This window comes from Sceloporus undulatus, chromosome 3 (genome assembly GCF_019175285.1).
Source record: "Sceloporus undulatus isolate JIND9_A2432 ecotype Alabama chromosome 3, SceUnd_v1.1, whole genome shotgun sequence".
Taxonomy (NCBI): Eukaryota; Metazoa; Chordata; class Lepidosauria; order Squamata; family Phrynosomatidae; genus Sceloporus; species Sceloporus undulatus.
In genome coordinates this window covers 99,899,245-99,919,280 of record NC_056524.1, presented here as the reverse complement: position 1 = coordinate 99,919,280, position 20,036 = coordinate 99,899,245, and the positions used below count along the sequence as shown (strand labels likewise).

The window sequence follows — 20,036 nt, the reverse complement described above, 5'->3', positions numbered from 1 at the left end:
GTGTTACTTGCATACTGTAGATTCCTCAGTGGACATATTTTGTACTGGGGCCTCATCATAAGAACTCAGTAAGAGGTACAGCAAATAACTTTTGAATAGACCTTGTTGTTGTTGTTCACTGCTTTCAAGTTGACTTTGACTTATGGAGATCCCATGAAAGAGAGACCTCCAAGTCACCCTGCCATTAACAGCCCTGCTTAGGTCTTCCAGACTCAGGATCAAGGGGCTTCCTTGATTGAATCTAACCATCTGCAATGTGGTCTTCCACTTTTCCTGCTGCTTTCTACCTTACCAAGCATTATTGTCTTTTCTAGTGAGTTATGTCTTCTCATGATATGCCCAAAGTATGACAGCTTCAGTTTAAACATCTTGGCTTTTAGGGCGGGTTCAGTCTTGATTTACTCCCACTTATTTCCATGGTATCTGTAGAACTCTTCTCCAGCACCATATTTCAAATAAGTAGCTTTTCTTCCTCTCAACTTTCTTTATTATACTGCTCTAGCAACCATGCATAGAAATGGGAAATATGATGGCATGGACAAATCGAACTTTAGTGTTCAATTATATATATTTACACTTCAGGAGCTTTTCTATTTCTTTCATAGCTGCTCTTCCAAGTCCTAGTCTTCTTCTGATTGCTTGACAGCAGTCTCCTTTCTGATTTATGACTGAGCCATGGTATAAAAAAATCTTGAGCTATTTCAGTGTCTTCATCATCTAATTGAAGGTTATGTCAATTATCTGTGGCCATTATTTTTGTTTTCTTAATGTTCAACTGTAAACCTACCTTTCTACTTTCTTCTTTGACTTTTTCCCCAGTAATCATTCCAAGTATTTGCTATTTTCTGCTAGTAGTATGGTGTCATCTGCATATCTTAGATTGTTGGTGTTCCTTCTCCCACGTTTCAAGCTTCCTTCCTTCAAGTGTAATCCTGCTTTACATATATGTTCAATGTGCAAGTTAAATAGCTAGAATGATAAAATGCAGCCTTGCCTGACTCCTTGTCAATTGGAAACCATTACATTTCTCTGTGTTGTCCTAACAGTAGTTTCTGGTCTTGAGTACAGGTTACACATCAAGACAATAAAATAATAAAATGTTGTGACACACTTTTTTCTTTAAAAACGATCCATAGTTTTTCATGATCTATACAAACAAAGCCTTTGCTATAATCTATAAACATACCTACAATAACATATCCGAGCAAGAGGTTGATTATCTTGTGATTTCTAAAGCTAGAAACGAATGAACAGTGAACAAGGATTGGGTCTTCAAAATCTCACAAACCATAATATGTGGTTAGTAGACTATATTTGAATTATAAGGCCACCATCGGAGAGACATAGTAGTTCATGGTAGGACTCATACTTTGTCATACCAGAAGTCTCTGGCTCATTCCTTCACATATCTAGGAAGGCGGGAAAGGCTGCTGCCAGTCCGTGCTGCCAGTGCTAAGCAAGATGGTTTGGACTCAAGGTAGGACCAGCTTCTTGAGGTTGTTGTTGTTGTTGTTGTTAATTGCCCTGGAGTTGATTCTGACTCATGGCGACCTCCTATCCTCCACCGCTTTGCTTAGATCAGAGCTGTAACCTCCCCGATTTTTTATTTTATTAATTTATTTAGAGTATTTATACCCTGCTCATCAGCCACAAAGGCTCTCAGTTGATTGAGTTTAGCCATCTGGCATGTGACCTTCCTTTCTTTTTGCTGCCTTCTATCTTAACTAGCATTATTGCCTTTTCTTATATGTCATGCCTTCTCATGATGTGCCCAAAATTTGACACCATTAATTTGATAATCTTGGCTTCCAAGGATATTTCAGGCTTGATCTGTTCAAGGATCCATTTGTTTGCCTTTTTGGCTGTCCAGAGTATACTCAGCTTCTTGAGAGCCTGTGTTGAAATGTCATTTTTTTCTGCAGCAGTTGTCAACCTTGCAGTATTCGCATACATATACACATACAAAAAGCAGTATTGTTGAGCACCAGTAGTCCCACCTCAGTAACATTGTAACTGCCTCTGTCACTTCTTGTGCTCTCCAGAAAGGCTTTCTAATGTATCTTTCTTTCTAACTTCCTTGTAAGCAAAACTAAGCATTATTGTAATGTGCAGGTTTGTGAAGTCAGAAAATAAAATGTGCATTAGGAAATAGTTTTTGTGAGTGTGCTGTTTGCAATATGGATTTTGAATTAGGAACAAAGATAGTTCTTAAATAGATGGGAAATAGAGAAAATTAATATGCTAATTGTTGCCTTGCAGTCTTCATAACCTTTTGTTAATTGCATATTATTGGAACCAACTTCCTGACTGCTTTGTCTGTGACTGTACATGAAGATTTGTCTAGCTGTTTTGGATCCAGTTGTGTTGCTGCCAACATTGCCAACTACATCCAGCACTCCTTTTGTATCATGACTGAAGAGTTCACTGTCACCTGCAAAGTACTTTTTTTCATCATTTGATTTTGCAGTGACTTTCAACATTGCGTAAATTTGTCAATTATAGTTGGGTCCACAGTAGCATAACATTGTAAGGACCGTGCCATTGTATCTTCAGTCAATGTCTTGGTGGTGCTGTCTGTGTCACTTTCTATGATGCACTGTACGATTACACAAAATAACACACAATACAGGGTAGATTGGGGACAAGCTTGTCTTGGCACCAGCAACTTGGCTTCTTGTGTAATAGAAAAAAAAACTTAGAATAAAAGATGAGCAAACTAGTCTTATCACTGATCTAACAAATCCAGCAAACGCAAGAAAATGGAAATCTAGTACCACATGCTGCACATTCTGTGTTGTTCCTCTTGACAATGCAGTTGATTAAATAAACAGTAAAGAGGTTAAACATTCCATTTTCCACACCCAATTAATTCTGGGCAGTGTTTGATTTGTTTGTTGCTGAGTTGCAGATGCCCAAAGGAGATGAGATAGAAACATTTGGTTTCTGTTTCTGATTAAGACCTGATGAAATAAATCTTTGCAATCTATAGTTTCCATCAAAGCTTTGCAGAGAAGCAATGGGAAGAGGAAGTGTTGTACATCCTATAAAAGCCGGGGTTGCACTGACCTCAGTTTTTAGGGACAGTTAGAACACCTTGCACATTGGGTGACCATATCCTCAGACAAAAAAAAAAACTTGCAGCTTGCATCCTGATGGACCATAAGGCTTTATTTCTGAGGAAGTAGAGTAAGCGTATGGGCTAATAGGTATCCTGCCAGCTCTAGCATAATATTTTGGTCTGCAGTCTCTTCTTGGGAAGATGTTGCAAGTTAGACTGATATTCACCAGTTTGATAGCCAACATGTGAGAAACATGCAATATTCCAGGTTGGTTCCCATGGCTGGGTAATAGTGTGATGTGATTATGTGTGTTGATAGACAATGAAGATTAGAAACATCATAAGCAATTATTATTGATGATACTATGCAAAGAGAGCACATTTGCAACTCACTGCAAAAGAAGTTGTAGCATAGCTTTTGTCGACTTGGTCTAATTTCTTAGATGCAACAAGACCAAGTCTACAAAAGCTTACGCCTCAATTTATTTTACACAGTTAGTCTCAAAGATGCTACAAGATCCCTTTGAATATTGATATCCCAGACTAACATGGCTATGTCTTTGAATTATTGATGATATTATCTGTCTCCATGCATCAATAACTGGAATAAACAGTTGAGGGATTAACACAATTCACATTGATTGCATAGCTTTGGCAACTCACTACAATAGGTGTAGCCAAAAGATGGAGAAATGTAGCAGAGTAAAATGATCCGCAAGTTGGTGGTGACATGTGCAGGGTGACCAGATGTCATAACTACAGGAGGAGGTCAGAGTTGGATTCATTCAACTACAAGAAAGATATATAAATAATAGAATCATAAGAGTTGGTAGAGACCTCAAGGGCCATTCAGTCCAACCCCCTGCCATGCAGGAAAACACAACCAAAGCACCCCGACAGATGGCCATCCAGCCTCTATTTAAAGACCTCCAAGGAAGGAGACTCCACCACACTCCGAGGGAGAGTGTTCCACTGTCAAACAGCTCTTACTGTCAGGAAGTTCTTCCTAATGTGAGGTGGGATCTCCTTTCCTGTTGTTTGAATCCATTGCTCTGGGTCCTATTCTGTGGAGCAGCAGAAAACAAACTTGCCCCATCTTCAGTATGACATCCTTTCAAATATTAAAACAAAGCAATCATGAGAGCAGTAAGTACCAGTTTTTGAAGAAGTTGCCAACATTTATTTGCTGTGGCTGTTGTCTCACAGTAAAGTTTGTATATTTCTGTTTTTTTAAAAAAAATATATCCCTCTTTATAGGCCAAACCAATTCTCAGAGGTACTAAGCCTTACCACTGACCCTACATGAGCAATCACAAAGATTTGGTAGGAGTCAACCACAATGAGTGTGGCTCATGTCAGATATTAACATATATTAACAGAGAACTTTGATTATTAGGCAAACTGAAAAAAATAGCTGTAAATAAATAAATAAATTTATAATAAATAAATAAATAAATAAATACGAAAAATGATCCTCTTTTAATACTCTGATTTGTTTATCAACAATAATTTGCTTCCTGATTTTGGATGGAATGGAAAACTCTTGTTTTTGTTTGTTTAGGTATAACATTTATATCCCTCTTCCACTTAGAGGACCTTAAGTTGCATACATAGTTCTTATTTCCATTCTTATTGCCACAACAAAGCTGGGGAGTAGATTAGGTAGGCTGAGAGACAGTGGCTAGCCCCTGGTAGCTCAGCAAGGTTCATGGCCAAGTGGGGATGTGAACCCAGGTTTCTGAGGTCCTGGGGGTAGGATATTACAGAACAAACCAGGGATAGAAGCTTTAAAAGGAGATGAGTGTGAAGTAGGGGTGCATTTTTGTTGTTGTTGTTGCTATCTGTTCTTCAAGGAACAAACACATTTTAGTAATTTTCTTCCTACTACAAGAAAGTCTTTGAAAACAGCAGTTTTTGAAGACTATTAGCAGTTTGGCACTTAGTCTGTGCAAGATCCACATGTAGTTTTTTGGTGCAGAAAACAGGATTTTCTCTGCCAGAAACAGCATTTTCTGTGCAGGAATATTATTCTCTGTGTAGAAAATTCTGTTTTCTGAGAAAAAAATGTGCTAATTTTGTGCAGAAAACATCCTGAACTGCAAAAATTCTTGTAAGTCCAGGATTTTTCTAGTCAAGGACTTTTGACAATTGGAAAATACTTGGAAAATATATTTTCAAATATTTTTCAAATATTTGTTCCATCCTAAGTGTGGAGCTTGTGCTCATAACAGAAAGTCAAGTTTCCAAAATGGTGGCATGATATCATTGTGAGGGGGCTGGTTGGTTGCAAGTCTGATGTCAGCCCCAACAGTGTTCTGAGTATTGGCTGTTAAAAGTCTGGATAGGCAGATAGTTGAAGAATATAAAAAGATGAGGCTTTCCTCATCAGTTCAATGCATGCTTTCAGCAGAATGGCAATTTTAAACAATGTATTAATAATGTTGATGATAACATTCAGCAGTGAATGGGATTTATTAATCTAGTATAAAAGTTAATTATGATCTTTGCAGCAGTCCTCTTGAGCACTGTTAGGTCATTTAAATTCCGTTGACTTGCATGGATTTAAAAACAAAAGTGTGTGGGGAACGGCAGCCCTTGCCTGTGCAATGAAATGCAGAGAGGAATTAAGTCTCAGCAAAACAGAAAAAGCTTGAAAAAGATTTAAGCTGTCATTAAGAATTTTATTGAGCTTTGGCTAAAATAAATTGGTGCCGTTTTAGGAAGGCAATTTTTACTCAGTAAACTTGTTCCTTTGAACTGAATTCCTTCATCCTATTTATAACTCTTGCACCATAGCACCCTGCGTCTGTTAGAAATGTGTGTTCTCCTTTGGGTGTCCTACTTTCACTGTGAAAATATTGCATGTATGAGTGAGTATAAACTAAATTGTAATAAGTCTGAGTGCTGGAGACCAGCATTTGATTCCTACCTTGGCCATGAAATCCCCTGGGTGACCTTGGGTAAGTCACATATTCTCAGCCTCAGTAGAAGACAATGGCAAACTTCCTCTCAATAAATGTTGCCAAGACAACCCCATGATAGGTTCGCCTTAGGGTTAGAAACTACTTGAAGGCATACAACACACACACAGTCTGTGCAGTTTCCATACTTTTAATGGTTGGAGGCAAAATTTGTTTCCACCAAATTTTTAAAGGCATGTCCTGGGCCTAAAACTATGTGTGGGATGGGGGCATGGTAAAATTGCCTATAATGCCTTCTGCGAAGCATAGGGGACATTTTAATTATAATTTTATTTTAGAGGTGATAAGGGTACTCCAGGACTCAAAAATGAGGGCCAGATGGTGGTCTAAGTGGACACAGGTGGCATGCCTAGAATCTGGGTAAATCCCAGCCAAATCAGGGGTATGGCAACCCTAGTAAAATACACTTACATATATGGATAAAAAATACTGTGACTACTGAGCAAAGGCTCGTGAATATTTGTCTGTCTAGTAAGTTAGTTTTGTTCCTTGTCTACAAGAAAAAGAGTCCCAGGAGATGGCAGTATACAATAACACATTAAAAATGACACAGTAATAAGAGAGAGAGAGAAAGAGAGAGAAAGAGAAGGAGCCATTTCATTATTTTTATTAGAAACAATATGTTTGTGCATTATTTTTGAGCCCTTTCACATGAGACAATTATAGCACTATGATTCCACTTTAACTGCCATGGTTCCAGCCAATAGAGTCATGAGTTTTGCCGTTTGGGGAGGTGTATTTAAAATTCCCTGCCACATTGCTCTAGTGCCTCAGGATCCCCTAGAGCAGTGGTTTCTCAACCTGTGGGTCGCGACCACTTTGGTGGTTGAACAACCCTTTCACAGGGGTTGCATAAGACCATCAGAAAACACATATTTCTGATGGTCTTAGGAACTGAGATGAAAATAATTTTATGGTTGGGGGTCACTACAACATGAGGAACTGTATTAAAGGGTTGTGGCATTAGGAAGGTTGAGAACCATTGCCCTAGACTGTTGCCATGGCAGTTAAAGTGGCATCATAGTGCCATGGGTTGTGCGAAGGCAGTTAACAACAAACATATATATCATCTCAAAGCAAATGATAGTTGCAACACTTTGTTATTGGATGTGTAGCATACGGCCTTTTTATGATTTGCTTTGCCAGGGGGGAAAAAACCCTTAAAAGTTGTTTACAGCAATTGCAGTGCTTCTCTGCAGCATCATAAACTATGACATTATCCTGGCACTGAACTGAGTTAAGGTAATGTTGCAGACAAATAATGGAGACTCAGACCCTGGCTGCTTTATAGGGATAATATGCCTGCACCTTTTCAGGTATTTAAAACAGGATAAGCACTTCAGTATGTAATAGAAAAGGTTATTTTTGCTTTTGCAGTCGTTTTCTTGTGTCCTGGCTCCTGTGTATCTATACTAAGATTCCTGAGAGCACCTTTGACTAGCTATTTTTTAAACTTTTTTTTTACTGCTCTCTATGTGTACATGAGCCTAATGTCCAGCATTACGCTTACTGGGATTTAAGGATGAGGAAGTCTTGTATATTTTATATACCAGGGAGGTAATTGTATTGCACTGTTGTGGCAAAGCTGTCAAGATTTATAGGGCATATGTATTTGTGAATTAGAATTCGTAGCTCTAGGAAAGTGGTGCATTCCTGCATGCTCTGATCATGGGGGAAATTTGCAGTTTTTGTAGAATCCCTGTTGGTGTGGGCCATGTTACAGCAGTGTCTTTTTTGGGGGGGGGGGGCTTTCATATTGCACAATTACAATGTACAGTTACATAAGGGAAGGGCCCTTCCCTTATGCGGGGAATCCGTTCCTGACCCTCTCCTGCATAAGAGGAATTCTGCGTATGCTTGAGCCCCATTAAAAATAATGGGGCTCGTGCCCGTGGCACAGCATACACTCCACGGGTGCATGCGCCATTACCCCTTCCAGGGCGCACCAAGACTTCTTCCACGCATGCAGAAAACCACATATATTGTGCCCTCGTATGATGTGGGCACACTGTATAGCATGATTCTGTCCTATGGAATCATGAGGTTTGTAGCACTAGACCACTTTGGCTGAGGATTCTTAATACACTCCCTAAACTGCAGATCCCAGGTTTCCATATGATGGAGGCATGACACCTGAAGTGGGATATACACAGTAGTGTGAAAGGAGTGCATACAGAAATGCATGCTAACCATACATTTATATCAGTGGTGGGCAACTTCCAGAGGCTTAGGGGCGGCAAATGACCCCCAAGCCTCAGAGAGCCACACATCCCATTTTCACCACAACATCTCCATATTTCCCCCCTCAAAAATGTTCCTTGTATCTCTAAGGAACATGGGGCAATTGTTGTATTGTATCGGGGTATTTTGGACTTCCTTGAGTTGGTTTAGCTTCGGAGGGGCTTCCCCCCCACAAATTACAGGTGACTGGTCCTATGATTCATTTTGGGGGAAATTTGGGAAATTGCTGAAATGATCTTGCAGGGGGGGCATGCAACCTGTGGGCTGTATTTTGCTCACTGCTCTTTTATACAAAGAAGAGGTTAAAAGGTACATTTGGACAGTGGAAATTGGTGGAGCCATCCAGGGTGCTGAATGTATTTGAGGACAAAGTTCACCATCTTGGACACCTGCCTTTAAATCTTACCTAAAACCTGTTGTGAATTCACCACTTCACTGACCAAGGATCCCCCAGCCACCACTGCATTTCGGGATACCACTGCGGAATGCATTTATTTCTAGTAGTCCGAGCCATTAAAACTAAAACCCACTCATTACTGGAGCTCTTGTTATCTCAGCACAGAACTTGGGAAGATACAGTATACAGTATTCAGCGATATATGGGAAGAATAGTAAAGCCTAGTTAGTACTTGGATGGGGGACTGCCTGGGAATACCTGGTGCTCTAGTCTGCATTTCAGAGGAAGGCATTGGCAAAACCACCTCCTCATTATTCAAAAATTCATTGGGCTGCTATAAGTTGAGAGGAAACTTGAAGGCATACACATGGACAACTAACCTTGCCTCCATTTTTGTATATCTCCAATTTCTCATGTTCTCAAATACAGGGACAGGTGTCAGAGAAGATGTATACCTGATCTGGAAAGAGCTAGATGAAGCAAGGAACACATTGATCCAAATTCAGAGGATTCTGATAGAGTATGAGCAGTCTGAATCGGTTCCAGGTATTTTGTTGATATACTGCCTTCCTTCCTCTGTAAATTCTGATCTGTGGATAGCAATTTTCTGTATTGATGGATATTTTGAAGAGTTGTTCAGATCGTTCTGAGTAAACATTTCAATAGGTTCAGATTGTTTGCTGCTGCTAATGATTATGATGTTCGTTTGCTGCCTCCTCAACTTCTTCCTCTTCTCCTTCTCCCATATTCAGTCATATTCCCTCTTTCCCCTGTTATGCAATTCAAGGTGGCTTACAAAATATTAAAACCAATGCAGATTAAATACATCCAAAAACATCAGCAAAACTTTACCTGTTATTTTAAAATGCAATTATACAATATATAGAATTAAAATCATTTAAAAATTCATTAAAGACAGGCTATAAAAACCAACAAAACAGCACACAATAAAAGCCCATTGCTGCCAACTGCTAAGTATTTTCTGGGACAGAAAAAAAATCACTTGCTGATGCAGGAGAGCAAGGTGGAGGTATCCTAGTCTTCCTGGGGTGAGAATTGCAAAGTCTGGGAGCAGCATATTTGCAGCTCCCTGTGTCTTGAGTGGTTTTGTGGGATTTTTTAAAAAAGAAATCTAGTCTACTTGTAAACTGGGAAGTAAGTAGAAGAGTAGCATATTAATGGATTCAGAATAAATGTGAAGGCTTTCATAGTCAGCATCCATAATTTTTTGTGTGGCCATGTTCTTGAAGAATTTATTCCCCACAGATGCAGGCAAAACGTCAGAAATAAATTCTTCCACAACATGGCCGCATAGCATGAAAACCCCACAAAAACTCAGGATAAATGGATTTTCACATCCTTTTATAAAGGGCTAAACCAGGAGTGGGAATTAGCCAGCTCTCTGGAAGTTGTTGGACTGCAGTTCCTAGACTTCCTTAATTCCCCTCTGGGGGTTCATGGGATATTTTAACTACTCTCCCTACACACTATTTAAGGTGCTGGAAAGATCTTTCAGGAGTCCTGATGGCAAAGTGGTTAAATGCCTGTACTGCAGCCACTCACTCACAAGCCACAAGGTTGTGGGTTCAACCCAGCCAGGGGCTCAGGGTTGACTCAACCTTACATCCATCTGAGGTTGCTGAAATGAGTATCCAGCTTGTTGGTGGCAATTAGCTTACAGTTGTAAACCGCTTAGATTCTGCTTAGTGTGTTATGAAGCAGTATATAAATGAAGTTGCTATTGCTATTTCCAGGTGACTTCCTATTTTAAAAAGATCTCTCCTGAGCTTAAAATGGTCCATAGGAGACTAATAATTTGGGGAAATTGTCCCCAAGCCCCCTAAAGGAAGCCTTAGTAGTCATTTTTTTAAATCCTGAGGAAGACCATGGTCTGCACTTTAGCCACCCCAGATTTACCTGTAAAGACTACATACTGATATATTATGGGTTGATTGTGCAGTATCACATTTAGTCAAAAAATGCTCATTTTGTCACATTTTTATATCAGTCCCCCAAACTGATAGTTCAGTACATGATGCCAAGGATTATGTGAATTCCAAGGAGTGGCTTCAGAAGAATGGTTTGAAAGCACAGAAGCTGACCATCTCCAAAGCATTTGCTGATTGTGCATTTCGTCATGCAGATGGGATTGTTGACATAAAAACCAAGCCACAAGATGAATCTTTCCAGACTGATGCTGTAGGTAACCCAATCACTCTGATTTGCCTGGCTATTTTTCTGATTGCTGTTTTGTCCCATAGCTTATACAGATGCAGTGATTATACAGCTGAAGGTTTAGTTTGCAATTGTGGCACTTCCTCTAATTACCTCAGATTTTTTTCTTCTTTACATTGCGTAGATCATGAGAGTGAATGAGTGCTGCATGCTGCTTGACAACTACCGTATTATTTTGAAAATCTTTGCGGAATGGCAGGGTCTCTGAGGCACATATTTGAACTTAGCTAAAAAGCAAAGGTATCCTGTATGAACCAGAACTCTACAGAAATACATTTTAGAGGAACTTTTGAACTATCTCTCCTCAGGAGAGCATTGGGTTGAAAACAATGGTTCTTAAGCTATAATTCACTTGTCCCATTATTTTCAATGAAGCTTAAGATCAGGCTAACCCAGGATCTTTTCAAACTGCACAGTTATAGCACTATGGTGGTATCTGTATGGAAGAAAAGAAACATTCCCATCCCATTCTTGTACTGACCTGTTTAGATGATGCAAGGGACCAAAACAGGCATAACATGGGCCCAGTCCACACTGCAGGGTGATGCTCTGAAATAAAAAGAGTCCCTCTCTGCTCTGGACCAGAATGGAAAATCCTGCATGTTGATGCAGGTACAGTGGGGAGGAATGTCTGTGGGTGGGTCACTCTTCCTGCCCAGAACTTCTACCATAGAACTCTCACTTTCAATTTTGCACCGTTCTAGTGCCATTCTTTTTGCAGACATGCAAATTGATCTCACAAGTGCACACTAGTAGAACAATACCATTAGTACAGTGCACTGACACTCAATAGGATGGTCATTGCCTAGTGAGTGTACAGACAGTGCTGCTGGTATCAGTCCATTGTGGGTACCGGTTGTGGGACAGCTCATTCTCCCTGTGGATCCAGAAGCCCCAGCAGTAAGCTGGGTTTCCCCATCAGTGCAGACACAGCCCATGATTCTACTGTCATGTTTCCATCCTGTGGAATCCTAGGGCTTGTAGATAGTAGAGCTCTTTGGATAACAATTCTAAATGCCCCTTCCTAAGCCACAGCTCCTAGGATTCCATAGGATGTTGCCATATCTGTTAAGGTGGAATTATTGTGCTATAATTATGCAGTGTGGAAGGGCCCTAAGTCTGGATCCAGCTCATTTTGTTGAAATCTAATAAGCAAAACATTTTGGAGTAAGAAGTCTTCCTTCAGATTTGAGATGTACTGTACCTTTCTTTATGCCTTTCCTTTTTCCTGTTGGGGATGAATGCAAGAGAAATATCCAAGATGGCTTGACTTTTGTTGGGTATGGGCACTTCCATCTTGATTTGCCCTACTTCCTCCAGTTTCTGTGCATTCACAATAAACATCAAGATTGTGAGAAGGAAAGAGTCACTACAATCTCTGAGATCATTTCTGGTGAATCCAACTGCTAGATAGAACACAAGGGTAAACTATAGTGGCAAATAGCTCATATGTGTATTTAGTTCTGTTTCATTGAAAAGGTGTAAAATTGCCTCATTCTTGGCTGAAGAACTGAGAAGTGAGTGACCTCAAATCAGCAGCAAAGAAGGAATGACTGTCTGAGCTAATGAACTGATCTGTTGGAAGGAATGTTCTTGTCTACTTCTTAAATTTATTCCAAGATCACTGATTTGCAGTTGGATTGGACAAGCATAGCCATCCAGACATTTTTGTACTGCAGCTATTATCATCTCTCAGCTTTAGCTATGGGGGCTCATATACCCTCCACCTTTGAGCTAGAGGCTTAAGATGGTGTTGTAGACCTACCAAGTCATATTATAAAAATATAGGTTGATACCAAGCCCCACTGTTGATCTCGTGATCCTAAGCCTTAGTGTTAATATGCTACTTTGAAAGGGCATAGAAGAACATGCAGGTAGTATTTCTTTTCTCCAAGCTGATACATCTGACAAACTGAATTTGAGGAGGTCATTTCTGCATTGGTGATTTGCCTATGCATGTAATGAAGCATATGAATTCTTCACTGCATTTTTTGTCATCTTAGGAGACCAATAAGAAGATAATCCATGCAAAATACTGTGACAAATTTCTACATACAGTCTTGGAAGATGGGTCTATAATTCACATATATTTGAATAATGAACGGTGCCAGCAGTACGAAGAGCAAATGAAGAGCGCTCTCAGTCGAATTGAAGGAAGGTTGGCTTGCTTTCTAATGAAATCTTTTCAAAAGCTATTGTTTGTAATGAATAAGGTGTCCCATGAACAAATATGTAATTGCATAATATCAAGACATTACAAACTAGAATCAGGTATTATAAATTTGGTTTGCTTTTTAAATCTTTTTGCAAGCATCTGAAAAGATACAGTACAAATAATGATGAATGTAGCTTTGAAGAGAGTGTACCAGTTGAAATACTGTACACAGAGAACTTGTGTACCTTCCTTCATATGACTGATATAATTTCATCATTGTTGTCATTTCTGACTTTTGTTGACCCTAAGGTGAACCTAACACGGGGGTTTCTAAGGCTGGAGCATGTCACCCAATGGGTTTCCATGGCCAAGTGGGGAATTGTGTAATTTTATTATATGACTTTTATGATTATCTCTTTGCCAGTTTAGATTCTTGGATTTAGAATAAAATCCAGATATTAATATTTCATCCGTAATCTGAACTTCTACATTTTCTATATATTCTCCAGTATTTGAGGGCTCCATTAATGGGCTATAGGCAGGAAAGATCCTAAATCCAATTACTAGTCTCAGCTGGAGAAGACCCACTGAATTAATTGCTAGTTAGTAAATTGACACATATGTTAATTCCATTACAAGAAGCAATTTGATTTGGTGGGGCAAGCAAATGAAATAGGCTAATGGCTCCAACATGGTGAAAAATCTCATCTAATGCAGTGGACTTCCAGTGCTGGAACAGTGGAATCCAGCAGAACTGGGGTGGGAATGGGGATGGTTCCTTCTACCCCCTGCAGCCCCACCAATGATTGAAAAATGAAGGTATGGAAAATCCTCTGGTGCTGTTGGTTTGGAGGCTGGAAAGGGCTGCAGGGGAGGAGAGAGGAAGAACTTTTTCAGAGTTACACCAACAGAACATTGGATTTAGTCCTAGGAGACATTTTGTTTGAGAAAGTTAAGTATTCCATTACTTATTTATTATTATTTTTTTAAAAAAATCCAGGAGATCCTGAGTTGAAAGGAAAAGGTTAATGTGTAAGTTATCGTGGGGGTTGTAAAACTGCAGAGGAATTACGATATCATATCATTTATTTATTAAATTAATATTTCTTCCCCTGCTCCTTATTCCAAAGGTAATGGCTGAGTGGAGATTTAGGTCTTAGGAGTTCCCATTCCTAGTCCAGGACTCAAACTATTATGCCATCTCACTCTACATTAATATAAGGATGGTGAAGAGGGTATTAGATTTTGTATTATGCTTATATACCTCAGACGTTTTGAAGAACTTTTCATTTATGAAAGTTATGATGGTAATCTTTCTTTTAAAAAACTATAACATAATTAGGGTTTATTTGACTCCTAAATCCAAATTTAGAAATGCTTTCTACAAGCATTGCGATGGGGGTGGGGAATAGGAAAGTTGCTAAGTAAGAAATTCCTACAGTTCTCTTTGTACCTTTCATTTCAAGTTAAAAGTATTTTTGCATAGGCTTCAGGAACTGAAGAAAGGGAGCCGAGCATTGTTTGGGGACATTACAGAGGATCGTATCTATATTCTCATTGATACATCTCAGTCAATGCAGGAGAAACTGCCAGTAGTGAAACAGAAACTGTTTCAGCTCATGTGGGTGAGTGCAAAAAGAGTGCATTTGTTGTTGTGTGCCTTCAAGTTGTTTCCTACTTTTCACAAGCTTTTCTGGGGTTGAGAGTGTGCCATTTGCCCAAGGTCATCCAGTAGGTTTTCATGGCCAAGTGGGGAATTGAAACTTTATCTCCAGAATCTAATGCTCAAACATTATAACACGTTGGCTGTCTATGCAAAGAAATGCATAGAAATGTATATACTTTTGCAATTAAGAATATAGGGTACTACTTTATACCACTGGTCTATCCCACTCAGTATTGGCTACACTGATTGGCAGCAACTCTCCAAAGACTAAGCTTGAGACCTTAGTGTGGGGTGCACCATTGAGCTATGGCTCTTCCCCCATGTGCAGAAGTTTTTTCTAATTCTTTCATGGGAAGGATATACTATTAACTAGATCCAGTGTTTCAAAGAGATAGTGAAGCAGAATTAAAATATCTGAAAAGAAATAATTCTTAATGTGAATTGTAGAACAGGGGTGGGGAATCTTTGTCCCTCCAGGTATTTTGACCTACAACTCTTACCATTCCCATCCAATGTGGCCAATTTTAAGGGATTATGGGAGTTGTAAGTACCAGGAGGACCAAATATCACCACTGATGTTCTAAGAATGAAATATACTCCTGTAGTGATAGTTTTTCAGATACCACAAAATAAGTGTGGCATTTGTTATGTGACTAAGAATTCAACACACCATTTCTTGCAGGAGCAACTACAGAATAAAAGAAAGTTTAACCTTGTTAAATTTGATGTTGAGGCAGTAGCTTGGAAAGAAAAACTGGCTGATGTTAATGAACATAATCTGGAGGATGCTTTAATTTGGGTGGAAGAACTGCAGGTAAATATAGAAAGGAATTTAAAATATAACTTTGCTAAGTTATTCTTTGGTCTGTTGTGCAAACTTCTTAGGTACAATAGAGCTTTGTGTTACCTTTACCTTGCTCTTTCTCCTAGAAGTCGAGATTAAATGGTAACAGGTTGGATTCTGTTTCATCTTCACAATAGTGCCATAAAGAAGGCTAAGGTGAAAGATAAAAACTGACCCAAGATCACTTGGTCATTTCTATGGTTAAGTAAGGATCTGACACCAAAGTTTCCCAGGTCCTAGTCCAGCACTCATGCCACATCACCCTACTGGCTGTCGTCTCCTCTTTTCCACACATGCCTATCTTAACAAGACCTATTAGTTTATCAGACTAAATTTTTTTGTAGTGCCTGAAGTAGGACGTTGGATGGAATGATCCCTATAAAATCAGAATTGCAGCCCGTACTTTGATTCTGTTTTGTAAGAGCACTCAAACCACAGTTTCCAGTCCATATGTAACAGTAAACTGTGGTTTAACACTCCAGGAAATCTTACGTTAAGTGAAATACATGGGGTGAGGACTACCTTGGTTTAATAAAACCAGGAAATGAAGATTGAATGCCAGGTAATGTCAAAAAGCTTTTAGTGGCAAATGAAAAAAAATGCCTTTAGTTTTAGCCAGAACTGGGAAAAGTTACTTTTTGGGATTATAACTCCCAGGATCTCCCTCCAGTGTGACCACAGGATAAAGTGGGAATTCTTGGGATTGTAAGTAAGTAAGTAAATAAATAAATAAAAACCTAACCATTTCTGAGCTTTGGTTTTAGCTCTATACAAGCAGCACAGAAATTTCTGTGGAAGAATCCCTGAAACAAGAATGTATATTTCCTTGCGTCTCTTCATGGGAGAGAGTTTTGAAAATTATCCTGCTATGCAGGAAAAGAATGTTCAGGTGTGCCATTAGTTCCTCCTCCCTAGGACTAAGGTCATATGCAAAATACAGCATTTGCTTCTCCTTTTCCAGGAAAACCCTTATTTTGGAGATCTTCCAGGCAAGGAAAATATGAAGGTTATACTTTTTAATGTGGTCTTTTGCAAGGTGTGTGGGGGGGGGGGGGGAGGGGGGTTAGAGGATTCCTTCCCATTGAAAATTATCATTACATCAGCTGCAACTACATACCTCCAATTGTTCCCTGACAATTCTCTAAAGATGCCAGCCACAGATGCTGGCAAAACATCAGGAAGAAACTCTTCTAGAACATGGCCACATAGCCCAAAAAACCCACAAAAAACTATTTCCTTTCTTTTTCTGAGATAGCCCTACTTCTCCCTTTTCAAAGGTCAGCTGGGATCCTCCCCAAAATCCACCAGGTAGCCATCTTGACTATCTTTTCCCACTCCCATTGTTCCTTGTTTCAGCTGGCCCAAGACTCTCAGCCCAATTTCTGCCCTGTTTCTAGACATTTGTTGTTTTATTGAAACATACTACTTTGGGGCTGAGAGATCATGTTTCATTTTGTGTCACCATCATCACCACATCCTCCTCCCAACCTCTCATGGTTCCAATCTGTGGCTGGAATAGAAGATGCGGAGCAGACAAAGGCATGTGTCTTCCCCTATAACATCCAAAAGTTCTAGTCTTGTGCCAAGTTCCACCCACTTGCTGTGTGGCTGGAAGATGGAGCAAATCATACTTACTGGCAAGAGGACTTGGCCTGAGCAGAGCCCAGATTTCTGGACGGAGAGATGTAGAGGTCCACATTTGGCTCATGGGTTGGGTGGTCTTTACCCCTTATTACACAGGAATAAAGAGTACTAAGGAATATGTTCATCCAGTTCATGTTGAGCGAAATTTAAAGCTGCTGGCTATCAAAATACATTTAAAGTTTCTCTCCACCTTCCTGTCTCTACCCAGCTGCACACATACAATTTAACAGTTTGAAAAAATAACTGGGTATACCCAGTTGTTGTTATCTGCCTTCAAGTAATTTCTGACCTTTGGCAACCCTAAAACATTTCTGAGGTTGAGAGTGTGTGACTTGCTTAAGATCACCCAGTGGGTTTCCATGGCTGAGCAAGGATTTAAACCCTGATCCAGAGAGTTATAGTCCAACACTCAAACCACTATGCTGTGCTGGTTCCATGTACCCAGTGCAATTGGCTAAATAGAATTTGGACAATAGCCCTCTCAGAAAAAATGATGTGTAAATTAAAATACGTGAAAAGAGAGAGAAAGATAAAGATAGTTTTTGAAGAAGATTTGGTTTCCTTCTGTTTAATTTATAAATACAGAACATTGTTTATGCCTTCATCCAAAACACCACCTGAAATCCTGGAAATATACTTCAGAAGACTCTGCAACTGAAAAGACATAGAGAAGCATTAAATATAAAATGCAGAAACTCTGAGACCGGCATGTAAATATGAATTGCAATGATTTTGATTCTGATCCTCCCTCTCTCATTCTCTGTATCATACTGAAACCAAATGGAACATTATTTTGACCATGTATCAAGTTTTATGTTAGCTTTTTATTTGTTTTTATATTCCTCCCTGTTTTTGACTGTAAAAAAATAATAATCTTTTTTTAAAAAAAAGAAATTCATGTGGGGTACCACATTTCATAAAATACTGTCTACTTAGATCTATAATGCTAATTAAGATAAAGAATTATTGTAGCCCCAACACCAGTTTATCAGTTATATTTATTTAATTGATGATCATAATGTCATGTAGATTACATAAAGAATTAATTGATTCTCTAGACAAATTGTATATAATAATAATAATAATTATTATTATTATTTATAGCCTGCCTCTCTGGTAGCACAACTGGGGTGGCTTACATGTTAAAACATACAATCCCCGAGCCCAATATCCCACACCCCTAAAATATAATGAAACAATTCATAATTAAAAACATGCTTTAAAATAACAGCAAACAAACAGACAGGTTGAACAGTGGCTGTGGCAAAAACCATAGGTATGTGGATTCAACTTTATTGGTGGCCGGTTATCTGTTCAGGAAAGGCCTGCCAGAAGAGATCCATCTTAACAGCTTTTTTGAAGCTGTTTAAGGTGGTAATATGATGGATCTCGTCCAGCAGGCCATTCTATAATCTGGGAACGCTTGCCAAAAAGGTCCTCTGGGTGGTTGCAGACAATCTAGTATGCTTTCTCTCATCAGCCCACTTCACAAATACATTTCACTGTCTGCTTCACAGTTTTGTTGGTACTAATTTCTCCATTTTGTTCCACCTCCCCTCCTTTTTCCTCTCTACTGCTTAGGTTGGAGGTTCTACAAATACACTACAAGCGCTTCTGATTGCCTTTTCTGATAGTGACACCCAAGCCATTTACCTTCTTACTGATGGGAGACCTGACCAGGTATCTATGGAAGAAGTAAACATGTCAGGATAGTATGATGATGTAACACTAGCAATATGACAAAGCAGAGCCTTGAAGGGGTGGCCAAACTAGGGCTAGGCTGACAGTTCAAGGAAAACACATGCCTTTGTCTGCTCCCCATCTTCCGTTCCAGCCCCAGATTGGAACCATGAGAGGTTGGGAGGAGGATGTGGTGATGGTGGAGATAGAAGAAACAGCATGATCTCTCAGCCCCCAAAGTAGGAAGTTAAAAAAACAACACAGAGATGTCTGGGTGTAGGGCAGAAATTGGGCTGAGAGTCTTGGGCCAGTTGAAACAAGGAAAAATGGGAGTGGAGCAAGATAGTCAAGATGGGCATCAAGCAGATTTTGGATAGGGAAAGGAGTAAGGGTGAAGATCCTGGCTGATTTTGAAGAGGGAGAAGCAGGGGCATCGAAGTGAGGAAGAAGAAAGGAAATAACTTGAGGAACTTATATAGAGATTTGGGTAGGGTGAAGCCACAGTAGAGATACTGTGAAGTAGGATGTAGACCATATGGAAGTAGGATACAGCCCAGGGGTAGGAATCATGGCCCTCCAGGTGTCATTGGACTGCAGCCCTCAGCATTTATCCTCTTTGGCAGTCTAGCTAGCTGGGAGCTACAGTCCAGCAAATTCTAGAAGGCTGCATGATTCCCACTTGGGGTATAGAAGCTGCACAACAGATTTCAGTGAAGTTGTAGGAGAGGGAGATAGTATGGTTGTGGGAATGGAAACACTCAGACTAGAATGAGAGGGTTGCTGAAAATAGTAACTATGTGCTTAGCTTTCTTCTAATGGCAAGTAGAACTGGCCTCATGGCATGTTACCATAGAAACATGGAATAATGGCTTATGCAAAACCAAATCATTAGGGCATATAACCCAGTATTGCCAGCATTGACTGATGGTGGCTCTCCAGGGCTTCAGACAGATTTTTTTTTTCAAGTCTTAGCTGGAGATGCCAGGATCTAAACCTCTGATTTCTTGCATGCAAAGCCTATGCTCTGCCTCTCTGTGGTGTTCCTCTGTGGTCTTTTATCAGTAGCAGCCAGTGACTGTAGACATAATGGGAAAAAGAGAACACCGTGACATCATGACATGATGCCAGTTGTACA

General features: G+C 39.6%; 1 protein-coding gene across 3 annotated transcripts in view; it reads left to right on the top strand.

Moving 5' to 3' along the window:
* Positions 1-20,036, top strand: part of VWA3B (von Willebrand factor A domain containing 3B) — a 93,179-nt gene that overhangs the window by 32,560 nt on the left and 40,583 nt on the right. For all 3 annotated transcript variants that reach the window (XM_042460731.1, XM_042460730.1, XM_042460732.1), the window contains exons 9-14: positions 9,107-9,223; positions 10,686-10,876; positions 12,916-13,070; positions 14,554-14,692; positions 15,416-15,547; positions 18,803-18,901. In XM_042460731.1, coding sequence (XP_042316665.1) covers positions 9,107-9,223; positions 10,686-10,876; positions 12,916-13,070; positions 14,554-14,692; positions 15,416-15,547; positions 18,803-18,901 — 833 coding nt within the window. The remainder of the gene's footprint in view (positions 1-9,106; positions 9,224-10,685; positions 10,877-12,915; positions 13,071-14,553; positions 14,693-15,415; positions 15,548-18,802; positions 18,902-20,036) is intronic.